Source organism: Melospiza georgiana, chromosome 4, assembly GCF_028018845.1.
Source record: "Melospiza georgiana isolate bMelGeo1 chromosome 4, bMelGeo1.pri, whole genome shotgun sequence".
Classification (NCBI taxonomy): Eukaryota; Metazoa; Chordata; class Aves; order Passeriformes; family Passerellidae; genus Melospiza; species Melospiza georgiana.
This window is the reverse complement of record NC_080433.1, coordinates 52,931,832-52,944,449: the sequence shown is the minus strand read 5'-3', so window position 1 is coordinate 52,944,449 and position 12,618 is coordinate 52,931,832. Positions and strand designations below refer to the sequence as shown.

The 12,618-nt window shown below is 38.9% G+C and overlaps 1 protein-coding gene across 1 annotated transcript in view; it reads left to right on the top strand.

The window, feature by feature from the left end:
* The window catches only part of CNTN1 (contactin 1), a 204,722-nt gene extending 196,212 nt beyond the window's left edge, over positions 1 to 8,510 (top strand). Inside the window, exon 24 of the mRNA XM_058021885.1 lies at positions 5,960 to 8,510. Within this exon, the coding sequence (XP_057877868.1) occupies positions 5,960 to 6,039 (80 nt within the window). The 3' untranslated portion in view covers positions 6,040 to 8,510. The remainder of the gene's footprint in view (positions 1 to 5,959) is intronic.
* The last annotated feature ends 4,108 nt before the right edge of the window (positions 8,511 to 12,618 follow it).

The following is a 12,618-nucleotide window of genomic DNA, read 5'->3' as shown; positions in this document are numbered from 1 at the left end:
AGGCTTTCATTAGCCATTTATTACCTTTCATGGGGCTATGAAATTATGTTCATCTTGTTTGTCCAATACAATCTCTAAATCCTTTCTGGAATATGTACTTTCCAGGATACAGTATCTTATCATTTGCAGAGTACCACCAGAGTGTCCTGTCTCTTTTTAACTTTGTGTTTAATTTTTCCTGTGGCTATGAAAAAGCACAGTTGGTTTAAATGGTTCAAGTCCCTGTGCTGTCTGAATTTTTATATTAATCTGTTGCTGTCTCTATTTTCCATTTTGGTTCCATAGGTGCTTACTTCTGCTGCTTTTGATGTAAATATATGGATTGCATTCAGTCTACAGCTGTTCAGTGTGGAATTGCACTAGAAATTCAGTGCCCATTCTTCAATAATTGTGGTTTGAAATCTGCTGGTGACTGAATTCTTAATCCATTTAGCATACATGTTAATGTGTGTACCATGTTCTATGAGACTATTTTGGGATAATAAGTCAACCACTTAAAAAAATCTGAAATGTATTGTTGTATTATCATACACTGGGGCAAACACTTTTAACATATTTTATAAGCTGCAAAAATGTTTAGGCAACTGTTCTCTTCAGGACATGTCCTAAGTATCTGTGTGTCAAACATGTGTTGCAGCCTGCCATTGGTGTGGTGCCAAGGCCTTTAGGTCACAGCTGGCAGATTACTTCCCAAAGCATCGTGTCAGTGCAATGTCAAGCCCAAGCTGATCAGTCTTGCCAAGAGTATGACCTGTCCCAAGTATGCCTGTACAGAATTAGCACCCCTGGGAGAGTTAGCACCCTGCTGATGCTGATTTGCAGAGTTTTGCATTGAACTGTCTTTCCCACTGCAGACAAGTTCTCATCTGTAAATTCTAGCGTACACCAGCTAGGCAGACAGGGACTGTGCCTCTGGTGACCTAGACAGAGACAGCATTCCCTGAAATCAGTTTAGGAAAGTTTGAAAAAAAGACAAAAGGCAAGGTAGTCTCTTTGGAACACATAGTATACAGCCAATCAGGAAAGAATTTCAGGTTATTTCTAGGCTGCTTTTCCAAAAAGCAGAACAAAGTATAGTTTTAACACCTACACATGGCAAATTATGTCTGCTAATTTTTATTCTTAAGGAAATCTTCCAGTAATGCATTAGGGTTTAGAATAATTATCCCAAAAGAATGATAGAGTAGTTAATTTTTTTTTAATTACACTTTTCTCAGAGAATTGCAAAGAAGAGAAGATGTAGTTTGATAGGAATGCATGTTGTGGTGCTTGACTGACCAAAATGGAAGATACATATTTACGTGGAGATATAAACAATAGCTGAAGCCAAACATAAGGGGTCTTACCAAACTCAGAGAGGAGTATTGTCTTATGTGACCTTTAGGCATCTGATTCCAGTGTTTGCAAACCTACCTAATTTTGTGCAGAAGTGAATGGGGAGAATTAAGCAGCTAGGGCAGAGGTTCCAAATAGCCTATCTGCTGACCAAGAACGGCAGGATCTTAAACAAGGAGTGTCTACAACACCAGTGTGTCATCCAAGAGGGTGTTTCCTTGCTGTTCACTGGGTATCAAATCCAAAGTAATCTACATAATATGGCTGAGTTAGTGTCTAAGCTCCCATTATAGTCAGTTGTCATCTAGGTTGTAATTCAGAATGTTAAACAAAGCCTGTAGCATTTGAGATGTCCCAGTTTACCAGGGACATCCTGGGGCATCTCAAATGCTACATCATGGGACACGATTCTGACAAGCATGACATGAAGGACTGGGAACCTGAGGCCTTCTGGATAGGCAGGTTGTCTTAGTTTGGGACAAATTTGGAAGGGAACTTCCAAAGGGATGATTCCTTAAAGGGCAAAATTCAGCAGTCCCTTCCTCCACCTGTTCAGGCGATAAACTTCCTTCAAGAAAAGTGGAAAAAACTGTTTATTTAACAAGCAAGGTATTTATAAGCATAAAAAATGAATAATATTAAACAATAAAACCTTTTGCTGTTTTGAAGAGAGGGCAAATTACATACAAAATACAGAAAGCCTTTCTGTAGTTCAGAGCGAGTGCTCTGTGGGTGTTTCTGGCTCGCTGAGTGTCTCTCAGTCCCTCTGGTGATGGAATGCAGCATCCTGGGCCCCCAGTGTGCCACAAGTCTGAGCTCACAGTGGTTTTTTCTGGGTTTTCAGGCCAGAGCAGGTTTGAACAGTTCCAGGAAAAGAAAAAGCCACAGTCTGGGGAACTTCTCTGCCTCAGCTAGCTAAAAAGTAACTAAAAGCAAAGGAGAGCTCTCTCCCACTCCCTGTCCATGCTGCAGACAATGTGTGCCGAGAGAGACCTGCAGCTCTTGTCTCTGGTTTTGAATACAGCTCTGAAAAAATTCCACTGCTTTTCCTTCTCTCAGATCTATTTTTAAAGGCACAGAACTTCTTTCTGAGCTAAACTGATGAATGGGAATGTAATTCAGCATCATAAAGTCATCCCAGGACACAGGTGGAGGCCAGACAGGACACAAGCACGCATATTTTATCCTATATTTCAGGTTCAGGAGCACTAACGGGCCCTGAGGTCCTAACATAGGGACTAAAATTGTACCATGTTTTAACTAACATAATTACATTTGGAATTCAAATGGAAAAGAAACTAGAAGTAGATTTTATTTCTATCTCAATTCCTTGTTCAAGGAAAAAACCTCCTTTTTGTTTTCCTCATCCTCTTCCATCTCACAGAAAACCCAGTCAACTGCACAACGAGGAGGCAAATATCCTTCTGCAGCCGCTTTGCTCTCATGTAACCAGTCAGCTTCCAACAGTTGAGAGTGATACAAATGAAGTTTACCAAACAGTATCTAAAGCTATGTCACATGCCTTTCTTTTTAGTGAACACCTTGAAATAAAAGTTCTTATATAATGATTCTCTGTATATGTGCATTTGAACATACACATATGTATGTTCAAATGCACATGTATGTATATATGTAACATACAGCTATAATCAGTGTAAAATACAGCCATGATCTTCTATATTTTATTGGCCAATGCCTGTTGTAGAGCAAGGAGCTTTATTTTTTAAGCCCATTATAGTAAATTAATGAGGTACACAACTTAAAGTTCATTCTTGAGTTACCACAACCAGATGAAGATTGGAATGACTTGTTTAACCAATGGAGTCTTTTTCAAGAGTTAATAATAGGCTTATCTGTTTCCTTTGAAATAATGACTGAGAAATTTCTTTGTCTCTTGCATGATTTTTGGACTGCAGTGTTTTGTCATATTACTAATATTAGTGTAATCAAAGCAATCTTGCAATCAGTAGGAACTAAAACCATATGGTGCTTAGTTCTTTTTTCACTTCACTTGTGCAACTGCACCGTCCCCAGTGCAGTTGCTTTATGCCAGAGTAAGGAAAAATAGATTGAAGCTCTCAAGTCTTAAATATTCATCCAGGGTGGGAAAGAGGGGAGGGTTACTCTTCTTATTTGGATAAATATTGGGGAAGAAAGGGAAGTACCATACACCTTCAGCTTCACATGTGAAATCAGGTTAATGTCTCAGTTTTAATAGTGGCATGGAGAAAGAATAATTTAGGTATTGTATATGCTCATAGCAAGAGAACAAAATTACAGTTTCTCTGTGTTCAGTGCACACACACACATATATAAATACACATATGAATTCCATTTGCCAAAGGCATAGTTTAGGATCCTGAAATAGCATTTACTTTGAAGTACAGCTCTTTCAAAGGAAAATCCATAGATTTTGCCCGTACCAATTTACACAATCCTTTTAATTATTTATCTTTTAATTTTTTCAATTACTATTTGAAATGATACTAATGTGTGTTGCACACATTAGTATCAAGTAAGTCATGTGATCATTCACTTCTCATGTGGTATAATCACAGTCTTTTGATTGTGATTTGAAAATGCCCATCTGTTGCAAATGTTGTTGTAGCAATAAGAGGAGGAGAGCACAGGTAAAAATCATAGCACTGAAGAGAACAGGCTCTGCCTAGTTGGGGCAGGACATTCCTTTGTTCCTCGCCTTGAAACTTCTTATGTACAAGAATACAGCAAAAAGCTTCCACTGAACTAAAAGTACATTTCTGAAAGAGCTCTCCTCTAAAAGAAGAGTAACTTTCAAAATGCATTTACTGTTGTCTCATGACTGAAAAATTGAGTCGAAAATACTGAGAATGCCCTCTACCCTGGTACATATATACGCTTAAATCAACAAACTTTGTTCTCTGATGTTTTCTTGATTTTTCTTCATCATCACATTTCATTTCATCACAATTCTAATTTATTGGTATTGCCTCCTTCCAAGCCTTCGTTTGATTGAATAGGGTGAACAGTTTCATGCATTGTGACATACTCAGTGATAGTAAAGTATGGATCCTTACATGTAGGTCAGTAATCTAACAAGAAAGAAGATGATGATCTGCTTAATGTGCATTTATCCTGCTAATGTTCTGTTAATGTCCTGTCCAAGGATAGGACTTGCTTTATTTAAGAAAACTGGTAAATATATCTTTGCAACAGTGCCTAAACCTTGTAAGGAACCAATATAATGAGGTGAATTGCTAACTATTCTGGAGCCAGTAAGCACATCTCAGAGGAAGATTTATTATTGCTTTTTCTCTGTAGAACAGCAACATGCAAACAGATGTTTCCTCATACTTGCACATCATTGAACTTTACTCAGCAAACTTTTTGTCTTGTTTTTCTTCATTAGAAGCGTTCAAAATATTTATTTGTGTCTTTACAACTGCATTATCCTGGTCTGACAAAAGCAGAATACATTTTCTGTGGATATTCTTAATCACAGAACCTGGGGTTTTTCCCTATGGCTTCATTCATTAAGAACCTCTACTCTGATATTTAAGATCAAAAACAAAACAATAATGTGCCTCATAAATCACTAAAAAATAAGATAAATATACCCTTGTACTTTCACAGTTTGTCATGCTGCGCTTGTTTTTAGGCCTGCTGGAATCTCTGCTGCTCAGTTTGTGCATTACCTTCTCAATATGGTTTTTCTTCATTTAACATTTTCTGGAGAGCTGTCCAGTGAGCCTGTTCCAGCAGCACCTCAGGACCTTCAGCACCAGCTGCAAGCACTTCTGTGCTGAGTGTTCAGCAGCAGTAAGCTGGGTCCTGCACTGCCCATCTACCATCCTGGTATAGACAAACCCTCTCGGGGGTGAAAGAATGTCCAGTTCTCAGGCTCCTTTGGCCCATCTCCAAGACTGACAGCCAGGCACAGTTTGGCTGGGTTGTTTTCTCATATAGATGCTTCTTAACAGGGAGCTGGACCATCGCAGCACAAACCTCTGAACAATAGCAGTTCTTATTTCTGTTTGCCAGAGTGAGTCATGTTAAGTTTTTAAGCCATAGATTAATATTTTATGTCTTAAAATATTTGTTTAAGAAATACCCTTGTGACTTTAACAGACATAAATGCCACACTGCTAGAAGTTGGCCATCTGGACTTTGTAGTCTGGCAGGTAAACAAACGGACCAGGCTCTTTGACATCTCTCAGAATATTGCTGTTCATATGAGCATTAACATTTCCAAAGGTGTCTCTTTGTTTTGTCACATTTCAAAGACTCCATTAATTTTGTCTTCACATGCTTAAATATTTATTTTGACCTTTTGCCTTCTGGTATAATAACCTCCTAGCTTGTCGGACTGGCCAAATCAAAATACACTGATGCGTCCTGAGTGGCCTTGTTTCTTGTATAAACATGCTGCCTAAACATGCAGCTCTGGCAGAACAAAGGAGCGAGTCCTCCGCCCTACTGCAACAAGTCTCTTTGTCCATTGCAAGTTATTCATCCAGGTAGGGCTGTGCTGAGATATGCCAGCTGGTTTCCAGCCTCCATACCCTGTGGAATTCTGGATTGTTCCCCCACTGCAAGTGGTGCTGGAGTCAGACCAATACTGTGTTGTTTTCTGTTCGATGCACAGGTGCCGCTGTTGGAGTGCCAACTCTGCTCCTGGTCCTGGTGGTGCCTGCCCTGGGTGTCCTTGCCTGCTCGGGATTCTGAATGTAGCTGGATTCACCTTGTCCTCCACATTTCACAAAGGATTCCCTTTGATGATGAGGACCACGATTCTTTTTGATTCCTGTGTCACCATCCTAAGCCAAATAAATTACACTTTAAAAAGAATTACCCTACCGATTTCCTATGAACTTTTAAGAGGACTGAGGCATCCAGGAACTCCTTCATGAAGTAAATCAACTTTTGAACGGCTAAGAATTTTTAACTTGTTCCAATATGCCTTATAAAACACTTATGCTGATCTGTGACAGTTGCATGATTCGGTCCAATGGGGCAAGTTACAGTGTTAAAACCCAATAACATAGGCTGTACAGTGAAAGTAAAATCACCATACGTAGGTGCTTTAACTTGAATAACAAATTGTGAAATATAATCGAGATTGAAATGTTGATTGTATGTGATAAATGTAAGAGTACTACGTCTGTCTGTACTATCCTATATGTTTTGTGTACTGCATATTTTTGAATAGCCCCGCCATCATTTATTGGGATTACTGGTTTTAGAGAGACAGTCAAAGCAAAAACATTTAATTATTTAGAGCTATATTTCTTGAGGTTATTGGATAGAATTTGAAGGAATTGAAATAAAAGTCAGTGATAAGGATTTTTTGTTTTAAATATGTTCACCCAAGCATGGATAGCACGCTCAGCTTAAAGGAATTTACCTGTGCTTCACTGACCCGAGATTTATTATATTCTTTTCTTAAAAGAATTCTGTTGAAAAATTCTGTTATGGTAATTGTTGCTGGTTTTGGGAGTCAAATGTCAGCTTTCAGGGAAGCAGCGTAATGTATTGGTTTTGATTTAGTCTTATTCCTATTGTTATTATTAAGGTAGCAATATAACACTTAGGAGTTTGGAGATGAAGTCCATGATAAGAACTGCCAAGTGGACCATGAAATGGTAGGAAACGTATGTTATTTTTTAAAGTGAAAAGATTTAAAATATAAAAAAAAAAATATACAATAAATGGCAAAAGCAGAGTAGCACAGTAAAAAAATTATTATATTTACATTTTTATGCTGCAGACACCAGGTGTTACCTTCCTGTATTGAAGGCATACATTTGGGGGAACTATATGCTTTTTCAAGAACTTGATATTATTCTAATGTTCATAGTGTTGTAAATAAGAGTTTTAAAGTTCTGAGACCATTTCTCTATTTGACAGAGTACTGGATGATCCAACTGTGTGTTAGTACGTGAAAGTCAGATCCCAACTGTTAGTCAAAGCTACGTGTTTACTATGGCCTTTTCAGAATGGGAATCTATTAGAGATAGGGAATGTTTTTGTTCTGACTGTGTCTAGAGTGTTTCAGTGCTGGATTTCTTTGTTGGTTTGTTTGGGGTTTTTTAAGTTGTTAAAGAAATGCACATTCCTTTCATTTTCCATGGTATGCTGGGAATTAGTTTGGGTGTGAATGATGAAGAAACACAGTGGTGTTGAATCAGCTGGCTCAAGTAATAGTGCAATGTCTGATGCTTCAAGAATTATAAGCTTTGAATCATATTTTATTAGCACAACCTTGCTAGCTACTTAGAAATAGATTTTATCTTTTTAGAACTGATACTGTAGAGGTCCGTAATAATATTTACATGAAGCAAGAATAGGTCTGTAATAATTTACACCCTTTCCTTTTATTTGTATAATTTTATACTATATATTTACATGTAAAAGTGTAGAGTCTTCATTAATAAATATCAATAATATGGTTTTAGTTTAATTTTAACTATTTGTTACAAGAAGAAAATTTTTTAAATAGGCAAAAGTGATACTCCCCTATAGAGGAATGTCAAAGTGTCAAACACTACTGAGTTTCATAAATTGTATAATTATTTGAAAGAGAAATGAGCTGTCTTCATACGTAAGAGACTTATATGCTGTAAGCCTTCTGTACAAAAAAATGTGTTTTATTGTGCTTCATTTGGTTTTGTTCTTTTGCAGTATGACTCATTTTTATATAATATACAACCACAAGTACATCTTTTGCCAAATGCATGATTGCCTTTTACTTTTCTAATACATGATGTAAGAAGCAAAACAGTTTCATTTTGCATGGAAATGACCTGGGACGGAAAGCCACTTCTCTTTTTTTAAATCAGCAACGTGGATGAGGTAGGTGTCACATACTGATCAGATAGTTGGAGAATTTTCTGTTTCACATAATTGTGTAAATTTGACTGGGACCTTCAGCTTCAAATTGTTGTCAAGAAAAACTAACTAATGTATCATCTGCTTTAAAATGCAAGGTTCTTAATTAAAGTTTATATAGATAGACATATTTGTTGTTTCCTTATATTTCAGGAAAATTGATATTGCTATTATTTGATACTGATGAATATTGAACTGGTTTTTTAGTTACTTTTTATCTTTTCTTTTCAAATGAGTAGAACAGGACTGTGCTTTGTCCTTTTTATGAATGAAAAGTAAATGACAATTAAATAAATGTATTAATGTTACTCAAAGTATTATAACTGTCTTTTGAATTGGAGCTTTCTAATTTCATAACAGCAATGTGGTCATTTGTGATAGTAAAGGTGTGGATAGAATGAAGTCCTGTGTATCCCTGCCCTGCCTTCCTGTGACTGTTGCTGGAGTTTAAGGGCTTTTCTGCATTATTTGCTTTGATTATAGGTGATACAGATAGAAAGACTTTCCTAAAATTCGTAATAGAGAGCATCCTGAGAGCTTTTCAGCATTTTTGGAAACAAGAGATAACTGAGGAGAGTATTTTTTCAGGTAACATTTTCTATTCCAGTAGATATATGTCATGATTTTACCCCAGGAGGAACTATGCCCCACACAGCTATTCACTCACTGTCTGATCATGAGTGGAGACAAAATCAGAAGAGTAAAAGTGAGAAAGCTCATGGATTGAGATGAAGACAGTTTAATAGGAAAAGCAAAAGCCATGCACAGATGCAAAGCAAAATAGAGGATTCATTTGCCACTTTCTATGGGCAGGGAGGTTTTCAGCCACCCCCAGGAAAACAGGGATACAGCATGGGTAATGGTGACTGGGAAGACAAATGCCATCACTTTGAATGTTCCCCACTCCCTTCATCTTCCCCCAGCTCTATATGCTGAGGGTGGTGGCCTATGGTCTGGGTCATTTTGGGATCAGCTCTCCTGGCTGTCCCTTCCCAACTCTTTCTGCACCCTTCTCCATTTCTTCCAGAGATGATCCACTTGTCTTTTTAACTTTTCTACAGCTAATTCCTTTTGCTTTGCCATTTAAAAATTCTTCTTGTTTCCAAAAACAGAGAAAGGAGAGAATGCACACAAGTCCTCATCAATGGAAAATAAAAAATGGTGTTCACATCTCAAAGAGAAGTGGCACTGTCTTTTCTTTTCTTGCCAGGCTAACAAATTTGTTTTTTACCTCCATGCCAATTAACCAAGTCTAAAGAACATGATGAAAAGACACTTGGGAAGTGCCTACTCCACTTTAGTTGACTTTAACTCTCATTTATTCTCTTGATTAATGAATGACACGGGAAGTTATGCCAGTTTTTATTCTCTAAAACCCTTTAAAAGCTCATGATTTAGGTGGTATCTTCAACAGGCAACCCCTGGTGAGCGCTGATGATTGGATTATTCTGGTCTATATTTAAATAATCTAATCATGTCTTTAACACCTGATGCTTTTGGTCTTTTACTGTGTTGTCACAGCCACCAACTGTCTGCTTCACAAAAAGGTATGACATAATTTCTTTCTCTCAAAGCAGGCAGCATACATGAGAGTTTGTAGTATCATCTGCTGGCAAAAAGAGAAATCCAGAGAATACAAAGATACTGACTGGGCATCATCGCCTCCTCATGGCTGTCATGGTGCAGCTATTTACCTATGTCACCTCTGTCCTTCAGTTGATGCTTGCAGAAAGAGAAGTGTTTCCATTGCACCGAGATAGTCCAGCTCCAGCCAAATTTAGATCCTTTTTTGTGGCATGCAGATCCAAGTGGGCACATGCCATAGGGGTGAATGGCAGCAGTGGTCATTGCCTGACTTTGGGCTGGTCTTAAATCCTTCAGGAAATACCCAGGGGGTGTGGCCCAGGGCCCTGGAGAGCACACAGGCAAGAGCTGTTGTCCTCAGAGCACTGAGCCTCAGTCCAGACATGGAAGCAGCGCCCTGGCCTCAGAAATGATATGTCCAGCACAAGCCACTGAATTCTCCTCAGTGGGAGGAGAGAAGCAAATATCTTCCAGCATAAAGGTCCATATGATGTGATCAGGGAGGATTTCAACATCCAGTGAGCCCTGAAGTGAAAGCCTTTGGGAGTTCACAACAACTTGGACCCATGTGCCAATAACTGTGCTAGCTGTGCGTTGACATTTATTTCTGATTCTCACAGGGAGAAACACAAAAAAATACCAAAGTCCCAGAGGCACTAAACTCAGGGAATTCTTCCCATCCAGACAGCTGTCTATGAACGGCTGCCCTGCAGCTGCCTGCAGCGTGGTAGCACTCATGGGACATAGTAGGTGAATTGGACTGGAGGAATCAAATGGTGTTTCCAAGCTGCTCAAATCTTGTACTACCCACACATTCATGAGGCACTGTTCATGGCCAGCGCTCCTCCCAGGACTGGTTTTCAGATGGCACAGCCCTGAGCCACGCCAGAGCCCCTGGCAACCACCTAGCAGTGCAGGAGTCTGTGCCCCAGGGCTGGCACTACCCGCTGCAGGTTGGGTATGTTAGTTTTCAGTTTCAAATCTTCAGGGTTACTGTAGGTTCCGCAAAAGCTTAGTCCTTACTATTAATTTATCTCTATCTGCAATTTAGAAGGGAGTGGAGACATGCACAGGGCTTTAGGGAAAGACTCTCTGGTGAGGCTTTTGCAGACCCACCTTTTGTGCTTCAACATTAAACTGCTATTCTTTGTCTTGTGAGTCTATGATAAGCCAATAATATTCATGAAGTCACATGTTGTTTTCTCTGCCCAGAAGGTTTTTAGCTATAGATCCTGGGAAATAAGCATCTGTCAGATCTCTGTGACAGGACTGAAGCAGTTCATTATGGATCCTTATTTAACTGTACGCTGACAGAATAATGCATGTCAGACTCCCTGTGGATCTACCTGCAGCTCAAAGAGCTGCTGAAAATCAGCCAGTTCTCCACTGTGCTCCCCTCACAGAGCAAAAGAGCATCTAAATACTACTGCAGGCCTCTGACGTGTGTGCTGAAGCCAAGGTGATGTCTCCTCTGGCATCAAATCACAAGATTCTTCAGCCAGCTTCAGTACCTGATCTATCCCTAGAAAAAGCTCTTGATGGAATGATACAAAAGGGTCTTCTGCAAGTAGCACACTGGGATGTAAAGCATGCGCTGGGATTGTAACGTAATCTGACAAAAGTTAATACCTCAAGCAAAAAAAAGCCCAAAAAATAGAGGAGCTCTGCATTTTTTTGTGGCAGCTTTTATACAGACAGGTTCAACTTTGTGCTCCAAGAGCCAAGGAAGTGCACACAGAATGACTTCATTGGGTTCTGCTCAGCAAAGGTTTCTGTCATCAACCTACAGCACTACTTTGTATGATGCTGCAGAGGTGATGACTTGGACAGCAGTACAGTTCTATGTAAGCAAGGAAGGAATCAATAATTCAAACACTCAAGACTGAGCCAAATGTGCTAATGCAAATGATCTAGAAAGTAGCAGTAATTTTCAATATTAGTAACTGTGTGTTGGCATACAACAAAAGAACCTGTTCCTTTGAGGGTTATGGATTCCAGGAGGCAGGAAAACGGGATTTTTTAAATATAGAAACAGCATAATCACTGGCTTGGTCTTTTTCTAATCAGTACTGAAGAAACTAAAAGCCTTCACTCTATCAGGAGCACAGGGGGCAATAACTTAGATAATACAGTTTATTTCCCTACTTGGCATCTTCCAGGATGTCCTTGCTGCAATTTGATAACCTGGTGGCTTCTGGCCAGTGCTCTCCCAGCACTCAGCCTTTCAGCAAAGATAAACAAAAATGGATATTTCCATGATCAAAGTACTTAGCCTTTCTTTCTTACTTTCTTTCTTGCTTTCTTTCTTTCCTCTCCCCCTGCTTTTCTTCATTCGCTTTCCCCTGTTCTTTTCTTCTCTTCCTTCTCTCAAAAGAAAAACTGAATAGGAACTTGAACACTGGTAATAAAAAGCCATCATTAGGGAATATCATGGTTAGTTAAGCTTTAAAACAAGGAAAAATCCCTTAATGACTGTCCAGGTGTCCAAAAGATTTTGCAAGCACTCCGTTTCATGGACATTTCTGGTACAACAAAGAGGTGGGTGAAACCGCTATGACTTTTAACTCCATCAAGCCCTGTGCAGGCTTCTTCTAAATCAGATTTGGAGGATCAAGGATATATTCCAGTGATTTAAAAAGACTTGACATCAGTGTCAGACATCTTAAAGAACTTGAAGCCACGTGCTCTGAAAACTAAACTAAAACACATGTTATGCATTACCCAATGAGCAACCTGCAATTTCTAATCTAATTTCATAATGAGCATGATAGATATTTGGATGCCAGCATTTATTCTAACATACAACATGGCAGAATGGGGAGAATATGCCTA